Source organism: Anopheles gambiae, chromosome 2 (genome assembly GCF_943734735.2).
Source record: "Anopheles gambiae chromosome 2, idAnoGambNW_F1_1, whole genome shotgun sequence".
In the NCBI taxonomy this organism is placed as follows: Eukaryota; Metazoa; Arthropoda; class Insecta; order Diptera; family Culicidae; genus Anopheles; species Anopheles gambiae.
Genome location: NC_064601.1, coordinates 20,931,619 through 20,947,336, shown reverse-complemented (window position 1 = coordinate 20,947,336; position 15,718 = coordinate 20,931,619). Strand labels below are relative to the sequence as shown.

At 48.1% G+C, this 15,718-nt stretch overlaps 1 protein-coding gene across 2 annotated transcripts in view; it reads right to left on the bottom strand.

Annotated features, from left to right (window-relative positions):
* Positions 1-696: 696 nt before the first annotated feature.
* The window catches only part of LOC1273536 (semaphorin-5A), a 112,796-nt gene continuing 97,774 nt past the window's right edge, over positions 697-15,718 (bottom strand). The window contains exons 5-10 of one of the 2 annotated variants that reach the window (XM_061652332.1): positions 5,251-5,967; positions 3,528-5,185; positions 2,643-2,810; positions 2,394-2,561; positions 2,076-2,302; positions 697-1,944 (exon numbers count right to left, since the gene is read on the bottom strand). In XM_061652332.1, the coding sequence (XP_061508316.1) occupies positions 1,681-1,944; positions 2,076-2,302; positions 2,394-2,561; positions 2,643-2,810; positions 3,528-5,185; positions 5,251-5,967 (3,202 nt within the window). In that variant the 3' untranslated portion in view covers positions 697-1,680. The remainder of the gene's footprint in view (positions 1,945-2,075; positions 2,303-2,393; positions 2,562-2,642; positions 2,811-3,527; positions 5,186-5,250; positions 5,968-15,718) is intronic. The other variant, XM_061652333.1, reaches the window with a different exon arrangement.

Genomic DNA, 15,718 nt, shown 5'->3' with positions numbered 1-15,718 from the left:
ATCTTGTGACTTGGGATTTTTTTAAAACTAAAAGCTTGCCACCCTGACCGCTTGGGAAAGCGTATGCCGACTTGCTGCGTCCTTCGTAAGCGGCGGCTGGTAATTAGTGTTTATGTTGATGTGATTTTAGTTTATAAGCAAGTATGTGAGAAAAGCAGGAAATTTTTGTTTTGTAATGTAATTTATTGGCAATACAGAGATGCCTTCAATCGAGACAATGAACAATACCATGGACAAGTCAAGACTTACAAGACTGAGAACAAGCATTTAGAAAAAAAGAGAATGAAACTATTATGCACATTGGTACAATGGTTGATTAGAACAAAACAGTAGTTAATTTAAAACATATAAAGAATAACTGAATTCGGATTCAAAATGCCTTATTAAAAGATATTTAATTTAGAAATAACTATTTTTATTTAATTTTTTATATCAGTTTTTTGCTTAAACTTACGATGGCAGCCGTTGAGAAGAATTTCTTCCTTCCATCACGTTTCACGTTGCTATGGCGACGACGATCGACCATCTTTTCCACACACCCCTTGAATCAAAGTGCATCGCCCGTTAACCCTTCCATGTACAACGACACATTCTGTGGGGCTGTACCAGAGCTGGCTGTAGGTAAATGTTTCTCAAATAATAATATAATAATAATATTAAAAAATCATAAATTAAAACCCAACAAAATAACAAGCGTTAACCTGTTCGCATTTTGCATTTTATTCAGACGGATTTTTGTTTAATTTGCCTGCAACAATGGCCTCTACACACTAGTTATATACTTATCACTTAGCACTAGTTAAGTCAACGCGCGAAGAAACCGAACACATCGTTAGTGGAAGCTTTCTCAACAAACTATTAACTGCGAACTTAACAAAGTCGAAAGCCACGCGCTCCTAACACGTAATTGCTTTTGTTGCTACCTTACTGTCCTAAACTGTCTTTTGATGCCGTGTCTTTGCTCAAGTCTTTTTGATTGTTTCCATTTTGGCCTACAACTATAGCGCGTTTGTTTTTTTGTGTTTTTGTTTTTTTTTTTACTCTGCTGCGATCCATCCAGCCAAACCGTGTTCTTGCTAATAGGTTACAAAATAAGGCTAAACTTTAAAATCATTCTACATTGCTAGGTTTGCTCAATATGAGCTACTCTTATGCACTGTACATGAGCAGAACCGCACGCAACATGCCTTTTTCGCGCGCGGTATGATTGTCATGGGCCGAAGCAGTGCTCTCTCTCTCTCTTTACGCAATGTTTCTTAAAATGGCTTAAAACAACAGCTACTAAATGCTAAGTCTTTCGTGTTTTCTGTATCCCTTCCTTCGCCACTATACACTATAAAGATGTTAAGACGCGCGGAAGCTGGGGACAAGGATAAGGTGTTGATGCGCGGGAAGGGATGCTTGCGCTTAGAACTATTTGTTTTGTTAGGTTCGTGTGTACGAGACATCGCGTCATCCTATATAAAAAAAACTAATGGCACACATCGGCATTGCAACATTGCTTTAACCCGCGCCCGGAAAAGGCGGCAGTTACACCCTAACACAAACACGCGTACCACCACGCAACTGTGTTTTTTTGTTTTTCTTCTATCAGCTAATTCCGCTTCTAATACTTTTCCCCTAATAGGCCAGCGGTTCGGGCCTTAACACGTCGACTCGCACGAACCGGCGCCGCTTCCGTCAGTACTTGTCCTCGTCCATCTCGAGCTGGCGGGCGTGCCTGATATTGTTCGGACCGTGCGAGTTGCGCTTGATCGTGGCGGTGTCGGTTTCGTTGAACGATTTCGACAGTATCTTCGGCGTGTTGTTTCCCAGTGGGCCACCGTTCACGTTGATCGACTTTACCAGCGTGCCGGTGCCGTTGGAGAGCTTCGAACCGCTCGCATCGTTCCGCGAACCCTTGAAGGACGACTGGCGCTTCGGTTTGTGGCCACCGTCGGTGTACTGGAGGGAAGAAGAAAAAAGGAGAAGCTTAATTAGGATTCTTTCTTGATGATTTATGTCTGCTAGCGAGTGTTAAGTGGCGAGTGTTATGTGTAAAAAGGAATACAAAAGGAACCGGGGCTCTCTATTACCATTAAATCCATACTAACATCCTTGGTCGGTAGCGACGAGTACTGGTTGGGGTAGGAACCGTAGCACGGCGAACCCTGTATCGCTTTCAGGCCCTTCTTCTTCTTGTTCATGAACATAATCGTGCCGGCAATGCTGACGCCGCAGCACACCAGCATCGTCACCAGGACAGCGATCACGATGGCCGAGATGGACGACACGTACACGGCGGCCGGTGGCAGTGGAACATCTGGGTAGAAAGAGAGAGAGAGAGAAAAGGAAAAACAAAGTCAATTTTAATGCTTGCACTGGCAACCCATCATAGCGGCCGCATTGCTTACCATTCGCTTGTTCGATGTTACACTTGCGCAGTTCTCGATCACTGCCCTGGCACGTCAGCTCACCGGTCGCGGAGACGGCGTGCGGCTGCAGACAGGCGCGGGTACGTATCCGCTCATTGTCCCCATTGCACGGTGACCATTCGCTCCATTCGCCCCATCCGAGGAATGCTGCAAATGTGTTAAGAACGACAGCGATCAGACACCTCTCAATCATTGCTCATGAAAGCTTTTCCTTTGCTTGCTCCTTACAGTCACAGCTCGGCATGTCGCAGCTCTCGTACTGAACGCTTTTGCCCTCGCAATCGTTTTCGGGCGTCACACTGCCGGACATCGACAGACACTGGCGGGACCGGGTGCGGGTGCCAGTGCCGCAGCTAACCGAGCACGGTGACCAATCCGTCCAGCATCCCCACTCACCTGCAATCGAGCGATAAGGCATTGTTAGTTTAAGGGTCTGGTTTGAAGATCTTTTTTGAACGAACTAAAATGATTCATAGCTCAGCTCGCAAAGCAAGAACTGAACGAGAGCGACTAAAAGATCGTTAAAAAAAGCATAGAGGTATCTCCTGTCGTGTCTCACGTTTTCTATTGTAATCTATGAGTGATCTATTTGCGAACTACAGAGACATAAACCTTCCCGAGTAGTTCTTCGTTCTTTCGCTCGACGGTTCAATAGTCCGATCAGTCGTCCATTCGTTCGTCCGTTCTTTTGCTGTTTCAATCAACCTTTTGTACGATAATCTGTTCATTCGCTCATCAACTCGACGAGCAGTTCTCTTGAATCTACCAATATACTTCATCTTTTGTTCGTTGGTTAGGTCGTCATTTGTCCGTCTGTTACCTAGGCTCGTTCTCGTTCGTCTTTACAAACTACACTTCTTTTTCTTCTATTTGGCTTAAAGCACAGCCGAATAGTCAAATCCTTGCTACGAGGGGACGGTCAATTCTAGGCTGGAACCCATGACGGGCATGTTATTGAGTCGTTCGAGTTGAGGAATGCACCACGAGACCGCCACACAAACTACACTTAAACAATCTATATAACCATAAACCGTTCATCCACTTGAAAGCATCGTAAGAACTGACCCGTAACGTTCCCTTCTCCAATCCCCCTCCCCTTCCCCTTACACTCACCTCTACATGGTTGCGTGTTGCACGCCCGCCGCGTCTTGTTAAACCCGACGCACTCGAGCTTCTCGCAGGTGCGGGTTCGATGCTGATAGCCACCTCCACAGGACGCACTGCACGGGCTCCAGGAGCTCCATTCGCTCCATCCATCCTCGCCCTCCTCCCTACCGGCCAACCCAGGCGCCAGTGCGTTCGGATCGACCGATCGCTGACACGAACCGTCCGGCTGACACACGCGCACCTCCTCCTTGGGCGTAATCTTCAGCAGTGCCGAGTCAGCAATCGGTGCCTTGCACGTAAACCGGAACCGCTTCTCCACATACCCTCCGCTAGCCATCGTCCCGTTCGCTACCGTCAGCCACGGTGTCCACGTGCCCGCCTTGCGCACATCCGGGCAGGGCTGCGTGTTACACACTTCGTAGTCAAAGTGACACCCGGAACAGTCCATCCCTCCGTTCTGCGGTACCGGATTGTCACACTTGCGGCGGCGTATGCGGAAACCACCACCGCACACCGCACTACACTCCCCAAAGTCTCCGTACGGTCCCCAGCCACCATCGATCGGTGGTTGCTTCGGTGCCGGGCACGGTGGCAGATGGGAACAGTAAATCTCGGCCCGATCCGGTCCCACACAGACGCGCCCACCGTGCGCCGGTTTCGGATTGCCGCAGGTGCGGCGGCGCGTCTTCACCGCCATGCCGCACGTTTGCGAGCAAGCTGACCAGGCGGACCACTCCGTCCAGCCACCGTGCACGGTACAGTTGGTGACGGCGATGTGCATGCCGGTGCAGCCAGTGCCGCCATTCTTCGGCGGCGGATTGTTGCACGTGCGCGTCCGACACAGGCAGGTGTCCGCGTTCGGGCCAAAGTCTTCCCCGGCCGCCGAGGATCCTAGCGATCCACCGCCGATCGTACCGCCGATGCCGCCCGCTTGGCCGGGCGACTGGGCACACCGGAACCAGCCGGACCAGGCCGACCATCCACCGTCGACGGGTGCGGTCAGCACGGGACACTCGGTAGCGTTCTGCACCCAGTACCGGGCCAGCGTGTCACCGTTCGGTGCAATCGTGCACGCCTCCTGCAGCTCGTTCCAGCCACAGTACGGATCCATCGAGTTGAGGCAGCTGGCGCGGGACAGATGCCGGCCGCAGTGGTTGGCCGGAATGCGCATCAGGGCCCGCTCCGTGCCGACGTACAGCGATTCCGTGTCCTTCACGTACTGCATCACCTTGATGGGGGTGTCGGGGCGCTCTTCCGGCTGCCAGATTTCGATCACGCACGTGTCCTTGGTGCGGGGCAGCACCGAGATCTTCTTGATCGTGCCGCCGTCCGTCGCGACGTAGATGATGTGGACGCGCTCGTGCAGCTTGGTGGGAATGATGTCGATCGCAATGTGGCTCAGCCGCTCCAGGGCCGTGTGGTGCAGGGGCCGTCCGGTGATTGGCTGAATCGCTTGATCCATCAGCTGATACTTGGACGACTCGATCAGCGACATGTGGCGCCCGGACGGACTGCCACTGCGGCACTCGTAATGGTCCCGATTGCTGACGTCTTGCGCGCGCCATGCGGCCCCCTTCGATTCCTGGTGCTTGAACGCTCCGTCGAACGCGGCCTGTATGGCGGACATGTTGTACGCACAGATCGCTGACCCGTGAATGCTGTTCCTGTGCGCGGAGAGGAATCATATTAATACCAGAAACTCTCACAAAAAGGACTGCTTCATACTTACTCCGGTGTGGTGAAGGTCGCGTAGAGAACCCCTTCGTCCTGCGAGTACACCATGCCCTGCACCTCGTTGTAGTAGAACGGATAATCGCCGGGCAGCGAGCAGTTCAGCCGCGCCTTCACAAACGACGTCCAGTTGTCCTTCAGTATGCCAGGCGTACCGCCAGCATCGTTCTTGCAGACACGCGCGATCCGCGAGTAAATAATCTTGCCACAGTTCATGTACTCCACCGCTGCCTCGCGCAACACAAAGTAGATGAAACCACCGTGCTCAAAACTGCCCGCAAACTGTGGCTCGTTCAGCCAGAGCGAGTTGTACTGTACCGTGCGCAGGATGCGCGAATTGTTCTCCGTAATGTCCGACCGCATGATAGCGGAATCGAGCCCGGAAAAGTCGGTCGCCGAACCGACAAACAGTTGGCCCGACTCGGACATTAGCGCCGTCATGTTGGCGTTCGGATTGAACGGACACTTGGCCACACCGTCGTCGTTGCGCGTGACGGAAAGATCCTCCATGTGGCGCACGGTGCAGCGCGGATTGAAGGCGTGCGTGCCGCACGCGTACACCTGGCTGCCGTAGCTCTGCAGCACCATCACGTAGTTGTGGCACGCTTCGTCCGATTGGCCCTTCTGCAGGCAGAGGGCGCGCATGCTGACCGGCACCTCCCATGGCGCTCGCTCGATCTCCTCTAGCCGGAGCGAAAACCGGAACAGGTTGTCTCTATTTGATGGGGAAAGAAAGGGAAAAGGAAGGAAATGTTAGAAAATTAGAAAATTTGGAAAATATAAATGAATATGGGTTTAAATAAGCCTTAGATTCTACGGCTTTACGTGTCACAATCAATTCTAGTCGGCACGTATAAGGTCGGCATGATTTTGGAGATCGTTACTGCAAGAATAGTTCTACAAGAGACTGCAAGACGGTCACTTTTACTCTTGAAAATGAAAACTCTGAGCTCATCTCTAAATTGTTTTATCATTGTTCTGTAGCTTCAATCGATTTAATTGAAGAAATTGAGTACCCGTAATTGTACTGAGCGCGTGCGGAGTTACAATGAGTGCAATAGGATAATCGATTGAACGGAGTTACATTGAACGTAGGGAGCTACAATGATCGCGAAGAGCTTAATGGAGAGTGCACCGATCTACAATGAGTGTGTGGAGTTCCATTGAGTGTGCAGAGTTACATGGGGATTTCATTTCTCATCTGGAAAGAACTAGCCATCCCTGTTTCTACGAAAAGGGCTACTTTAATTCACGCTTAGTCCCTGATGATGATCTTCATACTTCAATTCTGGCCTCAGATCTAGTATTGATTCCTACATTTCCAAAGTAATAAGTACTGTTCTGCTTGAGTTGATACACTTATTATATCAAATTGATGATCGTGATGAGATGATTGTGTTAATTTGCCAAACGAAACAGTTTAAAATGCGACTGAAAATGAATGTTGACCAACAGGAGCATTGAACTTTAGCCTAAAACTAACGCTGTTTAGCTTCCTTCTAATGCACACTCAGTGTCATTTCAGTTCGTTTCGCAAAATCCGACCGCCACCTTCCAAAAACTGCCACACAGCCACAGTCAATTAAAATGTTATTTCTTCTCCAGTCTGTCTGGGGTTTTTTTGTTGTGTTGCGCCCACCTCTAACACGCTTCCCTAAAGGTGGCGCATTTTAGCAGCTTCCTTAACGATCCATCATTGAAGCTGACCGCCGGTGCCGATGCCGCACCGTTTGACCACCGCCATAAATTGCCACCATAAAGTGTGCAAATAAAACCGGCGCGGTTTAAGTTTATAAAAGTCTACAAAAGCGCACCACACACCAGGCAGGCGAGCAGCACGATCGTGCGCACTTGAAAGCGAATCCAAAGGGAGGGTAGAAATGGAAATGATTTAAACATAAAAGGAACAAAATAAAAGCACGACGACGAAACGCGAAATTTGCGAACCGAATCAAGTCGCCCACGCACGGACTGTTTGGCGAATCCTACACACCCTCGGGGTCTTGGCCGGGGTGTCACCTCCAAAAACGGAAATCAAGCCACGGGACTGCAGTCGCGGTGAAGTGAGTGTGTGTGTGTGTGTGTCTGTGGACAAAGCGATCACAACACCTCTCAGAAATATGGTTTCGATTCCAAAACGCCGGCGGGCCACAGGATGGCTTTATGTATGCTGGCTGGGTGTGGGATCAGCTTCCCCGTCCCTCCCTGTCCTTCCCCTTGCATATGTGGTGTGAGTTTTGGAGGCGCCAAACATTAATGAGTTTCCATGTTTTGTGAATATGTCTATATGGAGAAGGTCAAAGTGAGGGTTACGCGATACGATACGAGGCTAGGGCGTATAACTTGATAGCATGCTCCTTTCTGCCAAACGCCAAAATGGGGAGCACGCGACCAAGGATTGGATTTGGAACCGAAAATTTATGGAAGCTATTACTCATTTGCATACATACTGAGAGTGTGCATTTTGGGAGTAACAGTTTTATGATACTTTCGGGCAGAGATATTGGAATTAGTTAGTCCGGAATAAAAGAGTTACTGTGAGGTAACAAGCAGGACTTGCCTCATACTGTGAGTGACTTCCGAACATCACATACGATCAGAAGTTTATCTAGACAATATTGATGATCCAATTTTGAATGTAACAAACACTGCAATGATCGGAAAGGGTGTCATCAAATCATAGTCGAAAATACATAAAGGTACCATAAATCAGCGCACAACATTGTGCATTCATTATCTTCATTTTAATTAAGATGATTGGTTCGATTATTAGTCATTAAATTGGTTATCGTGCGCTTGATGATGGGGGGTGATCACCAACAGCAGAGAAATGATTCGGTGATTTATCCCATCAATGTTTCCTCTTTCTACTGTCCTATTTCCACACGGTCTGTGTCAGAGCACGAAAATAGATTAAGATTACCGATAAACGATCTTAATGACAGCAAACGAGGGCCCAAGTGAACGATTATCGCGTTCAAGCTTTCTTCTCTGATTTTTGGGGGTGAAAAATAGCGACTTCACCGAGATGGAGCACCTGCGTCACTAATGACTTTCCCGGTTCGGCAACAAAATTGATAGGAAAACGTGCGCATTTGCTCAATCTTGCACAAAATATTCATTATACACATTATCCTTAAATAAGGAAAAAATAGAGATAATGAATTCCAAACGTTTATTAGTGGGCTATCGCTACCTGTGAAACCTATTCGGTGCGCAATGCGCCACTCAAAATGGTAACAATAATCTTGCCCTGGGATTGGGTGGGTGCGATATATTTTATGCAAATTGGAAGCACTTCCATTTAGACCAAATTCCGTAAGTAATCGGAACGATTTGATGATCACAATTTATGACGCCGTGGCGTGTGGTTGTGACCGGGCGAGTCTATTTTGCCACCGTTCGTTGCGCTGGTCTGTTAAAATGCAAATCTAACGCGCTAATCCGTTGGACGGACAGGTGTACACGTCGATGGTTGGGGGGGAGGAGGTTCTTAAAAAGGAATGAACTACTTTCTGATTAGCTCTTATCGAAGTGTTTATTTGGAGTTTGATGATCATTTTGCTTCGAGGTTTTATATATATGAATTTGGTACATCACATTCAACATGTTTTTCAGGGAACGGAATGGTAATACAGACACACAAACACACACAAAATACTTAATCCACCGTCTGACCGTTAAACATCTTCTGGAGTCGTTCGTTAAGCTCGCTCCAAGCTGCAGTCCATCCTACGCGGAAGCTTAATTAAGGGAAGACATCCGCACCACAACAACACAGACAAACGGAACGGACGCTCCCTGGACAACGGGACAAGGATACAGTGTCCGTTAATTCCAGATCACCCATTCCCATTCGCGGTCGCTGTGAGGCATTAAGATTACCATAAACAACATCTGCGTCTGGGCAGTTGCATTACGTTCACACCCGCGGAGTACAGTATGATCCGGCGTGTTCTTCAGGTCGAAAGTTTGGTGTCAATTGCGAAGTAAGGCACCTTAAAGGCACCCTCCTTCGTGGATGAAGTCATGCGCAGAGTGTCATCATCGGTGATTCTGTGGTGCTAAATCCGTACCTCGCCTCTACTATAATTGTACATCCATTGTCCAGCCGTTTCGTTGCCCAGTTGACCTTAGTGGGTCTTGTTAACTCCAAATCCAACACAATCAACTTTCGCACACACACACACACGTACACCCAGACACACATGTCAAGCTTTAGCCCCATTTCGTCCTACAGGTTAATGAGACACATTCATTCAATGTGGACCTCCGCGGCATTAAGTAGGACCTACAAACTGTCGGTCAAGAGACCCACACACGTACATCACAAAGTGTGCCAAATTGGTATTGCTAAACACACAGGCAGTATAGAAAAATGGCAATGACACTCCAGCCGCGCTTGACAACCGCACCCAGCGGCCCGGCGGCCTCCTAATGGAGACAACCACACCAACCATCATTTGCGTACTAAGTTGCGCACTTGCGATCGATCCGACAGCGTAATGGTTTAAATTACTCTTCGATCGGATTAGGTGTAAACGTGGCCCCACTCACCCTCTGCTCTGCTCGCCCGTCCCGTGCCCCGAGAGCGAATGTACGAGAGTTTGCACTTTGTGCCAGGGCTCGTACGAAGGCAACCAGATCCAGTTTGACCGGACACTTGAGGCGATCGCGATCGGATGGCGTCCGTACGGCGATCGTTTATCGCCTCCGGATTCCGTTGGTAAAATCACCACACCACCACCGCAATCACACAATGGGGCGTTTGGGACCGGGTTGGCCTGTGCGCGCACACACGCAGCCAAACAACTTTTGAATTTACACCACCGAATCGCACACACAGAACCGATTAGGGCGAACAGATAAGCGAAGTGCCATACAGACCATCTCACCATCGACGCTAAGATAGCTCAAGGCGATATACAACCGACAGTGAGCTGGAGCATGGATGAGGAGATGGAGAGACAGGGGGATGGAATCAATCAGATGACAGTTTTATTAATTGGTCACCATAAAGAAGCCATATTTATTTGGTCCTGTCCAGTGGCGAAGAGGAAGTTAGGGACCGGTAGTGCATTAGAGGTAGTGCAAACGAACCTCAGGTGTGTAGCTTTGCGGAGGAGTCACACGACCATGCTGATGCTGTCGCCCCCGGAGTTCACATCCACTCTCGGAGAGTGGGACAATGCATTACAAGTCAGTGTCACTGATTCTAAATGGCTGAACCGTACCAGCAGTTACATTTGTTTGGACGTCTCACACGCTCGCACTGCAATGTAATACTTATCGTTACGCAGCAGTTTATGGGCGCAGGCAGGTTTTTACGGACCTCGGCCTGGGTGGTAACAGCCGGTGCTCTAAACAACTATCGAGTGGATTTATTATGCATTCAAGGATGTTAACACACTCCGACATACAAGCAGTTTTGCTCTCTCTCTCTCCATTTAGGACGGACGAGTGAATTCAGGGGAAGGAATTTGCCGTTCAAACAGTCTGAGCTGAAGCTAACTTGAAATTGCTAATTCCAAACATCGTTCGGCACCGTCCTTATGCAAACGAAACCATCGCCTCATCAGGCATCATGATACAGCGAATGTATTGTTTTCTTCTGCTCGTTGGATCACACCACACCTGGCTAGAGGTCGCCGGGCAAGATTCTGTGAGCTGACGACAGTGTGAAAGCAAGGATTAACCAGTGACACACACACGTATGGTCAGTTTGACTCATAAATCCATTCGTTTGCATTCGGACCTTCCATCAAATAACACCATTAATCAAACAAATTAGTTCCAACGCGTCAAACCGGGTGATATGGGGAGTGCCCGATTATGAGCCTCGGAGGGGCAAATTATTTGCGCAGACGGTCGTGGTGGGAGTGGGAGAACCCTTTGGGGAAGGCACCCCTTTTGCAGCCACCCGTCCCGGCTCTCTATCGCCTGTGCAGTGCACGCTGATAATAAACTATGTGAAGGTGAGCAGGTATTAGAGAAGAAGAGGGCACGAACAGCACAACACACGATCGTACCCGATCCGGTCCGATCAGATCGTCACTGTACCGCTGTTGACAAGCGTTTACGAGTGGTCGTGGTCGTGGTCGGTTGACAGACTTGTACCGTCCAACAGGTGTTAGAGACAGCCTTCCTCTAATTCTCATCACCAATCAAAGCACTAACACGGATGGCGTTGCGCATTACGAGGATGACATATTCACGCCCTGTTGAGTTCGGTTGATAAAACGCAACGCACCAAACGACCAAGATGGCCTTCACGATAGGCGGCTTTGTGGTAATCATGACGTGGGGTTTGTGTTTTTACGCCAGATAAAAACGTAAAACACTTCACTTAAGGTGTAGAGAATCGTACGCGCTTAACATGCGTGCATCATCGGATTCGTCTCGGTTTGTTGTTGTTTTCAATGCACGCAAGAGTCGAGAGCAACTGTCGGTACACGGTCATTTGTTGGGTGTTGTAGCTTGAAGCAGGAAGGGTGAGTGAGAGAAGCAGAGAGGGAGGATAATAAAATTTGCATCTTAATGTATTACAATATCGGTACGACAACATCATTAGAAACCTATCAAATCATAATTCACCTCACTTTATGGCAGGTTTGGAGAGGGAGGAAAACAAAACTCAGGAAGCCACTGTGCAAAAGATAACATCATGATCAGGGATGAGCAACTGTTTTTTTTATGGAAAGGCTGCCATCAGCGTGTATTTTGATGTTCACTATTAAATTCCTGCTCTTTAAAAATAGAGAATATTCTGTGTAAAAAAATAATCAAATAACTATAAAAACAACAGGTCGATCATCCCCGATTCCGCCGCGCTGTCTGTATTTGCACATCTCATGATGATAGTGGCCGTTTTGTTGATTACTTCGCTTTAATTACACTGAAGTATCAGCCAGCTTAAAGCTATTGCTGTTAAGCCACGATTTACACTCGAGCTTAGTATCATTCCGTCCCCATAATAGCACCGTTTCGCGTGATCCAAAGTCCGGGTGTCAAAGGTGACACAGTAAATGTAGAGGAGGATGTATAAATAAGCTGAAGATGAAGAAAAACGGCAGAATCATTTGCCATCACCCGGCAATCAGTGAAGGAAGTGGTTGGAATTAAATTAAGATAATAGCACCTGTGTGGATAGGGGGTTTGCATCTCGTACAAACCTGATCGTACTGCATTTCCACGACATCGGTTAGCTAGCGAAAAGTCTAGGAGAGATTTTAATTATCACCGTTTTGCAAGGAGATTCCAGCAAAAACGGAAGGAATAACACATTCTGATTGCAGTGTGTGTCATGCGGAAGATGCATGATAGCATCCCGGTCCTTTCCCGAATCTTCCTCCCGATTCGGCCTTGTCTACTTGTGGAGTTGTAATTGGAGCTGAAGTTAAATTGAGATACCCTGGTTAAATGGGTCCCTCCGCCGCACGTCCCATTTGTATCGGTAACGGACATTCTGGGCCGCCGAGCTAAAGTACCGAATTCTTCCCATTCCGCTGCGACGACCATCTTCACCGACCCACGGGGAAACACAAATAGCACAACCCGAGCGCCACCTGTGCACGGGTCCCCAGCTCACGCGGTGTACAAACCGTGTCGGGTTGGATTTAATTGGTAATTGCTTGCTTGCTTGAAGCAATTAAGCGTGCTAGCCGTCGGACCGTGTGCTTGCGGTCGCTGCACTGACGTACTCCGTCCGGGCCGTTTCGGAGGATATCGTTAAGGCTTCAGCGGTTCACTGTTTTTTGCAGTGATTAGGGGAGTAAAAGGTGATTATTAGCGCTACGGTAGACTTTCCTGAAATCGCTGGCAAACGGGGCTCTGCCGCTCGTTGCGGCCAATAAAAAAACGGAGTGAAGCAAATCATCCCACCCGGTAGTTGTCTCGGGTACTCGGGTGTACGTGTGTGGGTGTCCACAATGGTCCGCACGTCGCCAATAATTACATCAAATCAGCAACGGTGAGTTTGACTCGCTAAAACGAGGAATTTACGTTTATATGAGTTCAATAGACGTGTTGTTTCTGCCACACGGCGCGATTGTTTGCTCTGTTGCCTGGGTTTAGTTTTAACAAGCATGAGATGTGACGGTCATAAATGTAAAGTTAAAGTCCACATGAAATGCCCACTGATGAGACGATTCTGATGTGCATGGTGTAGGTGGGCCTCCTCCAGGATTAAACTGCTGCATTCATCGATAATAAAACAAAAATAAAATGATTGTTTTTGTATTGTTGCTGCTGCAATATCCTCGTAATAATGCACCATCATCAGCGGCTTCGTGCTTCCATCTGCATAATGCGCACTTCAAACTTAGCCATCCACTTAATTTTTCCCTCAAAAATCGAACTTCACAATGACGGGTACATGCATACAAGCAGCATACTGGCTTAAAGCGAATCGTGTGCCATTGTGCACAGTCAGCCACATTTTGCTGCCGACCCTTTACCGAGGGTTATCTCGTGCTGAAGAGCGATATAATGCCGACCGCCACGGAGACGACAGCGACGATGCGCAATATTTGTGCAGTCGTGGCCGTCCTTCACCCGGGATGCATCTTTCAAAGTCAAAGTGCGGCAGATGACGGTGCGATCGATAAATATGCATCACACACACACAGGCACGTGAAGGGGTGAAGGCACGCACATCAAATCACACTCTCCGGCAGGAAGGAGATGGAACCCCGCCCCTTATTTCCAGCTCCGAGATGTCGGGGCGTGCGTATTGCCTTTGCAAAAGTACACTTTTTCAAGCTCGGAAACGTCAGAAACGCATTTATAATACCTTCGAGGAGCTCGCATACACACACAGATGGTTAAGTATTGAAGTGGTGATATCAATCACGAACGAAAAAGCACTTCAAACCCGAGCACCGGGGCGACATGGGTTCGAACAATCGGGTATTGGTACCCTGCCGCGCGCGTACGCGGGAGACAGACGGACTGATTATGCTTAAGGATCGGCCCACCATGTGGGAGCTAATTGAAAAATCGACAAGACATATTGAGTTTCCCCTTTCCCCCAGTGCGCTGGCAGGAGTTCTAATTGGCATATGACTCTGTGTGTGTGTGTGTGTGCTGAGCGGGACAAAAAGAAGTGGTTCAAGATGATTTGCCATCGAGTTAATGATGAAGAATTGCACAGACATACATTTCCATAATTTCTTACGGCTTACGTGAGGCAGAAATAGAAGGAAGTAGCAGAGAAGAATGCAAAGGAACTTGTAAATTGTACAAATTGATTAAATGCAAACTTGTACAAATTTGTACAACAACATTCAGATAACCCTTTGAATCGAATCGATCAAGACCTCATTCATGTTCTATTACTTGTTTTCGCATTGGAAAAGACCTTTCGGGCGATCACCTACATTAATAGAACGAGGCCACTCTCCAACAAGAATGCTGGCGAGTTCAGTTTATCAAATCACTAAAGCAATACACTAACCTTTCCGTTTTTGGATTTACACACCCGGTATGCAAAACGACACCACGGACCGTTGTGTTTGGCAAAACACTTTCAAACACAACGCAACGCAAACCGAACCAACCGACAGTAGGTCACCGGGGTAGTGCGGTAGAAACAATCGCCCTTTTTTAACAACGGGTTCGATGCAAACCCGCGTATGAAAATGTGGGAAATGGTGGACCATGATTCAGTTCGGTTCATTCATTCACTTTCTTGTTTGGCTCTTTGGAAGTATCGCCACCTATTGAACACATGCCATTGTCCAGCAACGCGTGGATTGAAAAATGAACACAACGACAAATGAAGGCAGGCCTAGTAGTATCTCGACAAAACTTAATCACAAATAGAAAACGAGGCAAATTCCCGAAACATCAATCATGCAAGGAGTGGACATTGGAAAACGGTTGCGTAAACGGCACGGAGGCGTTTTATGGGCTTGCGTGATCCTTTTGCTTGAGCCAACTGCGAAACGTTTTGCCAAACGTGGCTTTGAAATCGGAGACGACCGATTGCGGTTCAAGTTCAGCAGGGTTTTTAGTGGGCTCCGCGTCTTATCATGGCTCAATCTATCCAAACATTGTCATCGTGTGACAGACCGCATGGGTGAGATGGTGTTCGGCGGATCGGATAGAGCGGCTATTAGCTCTATTTGGCCTGGTGATGATAGCTTTTTCAGATTAATCGTTAGTTGAAGGCTAGATCGAGGTAATCGAGATGGTAGAAGGTTAGCTGTTTGACAGAAGTGTGTTTCTGTAGTTCAAATAAGCGTGCAGGTATCAAAAATCTGCCAACGAAATGAAATCCAGTAGGTCCTTTTTTACGTCGTCATTTTGCGTGCAACAGTTTTGACTGTCTAATGGGCTGTTTTCCAAGTCCAATATGTGTCAGAGATATGCCAGTAGAATCCAGATTCGAACCACCTGTGACGGTTGATCGAGGCAAAGGCTCACTCGCACCTACCAACTGCCGTACGGCGTCCTATCTCAAGAAA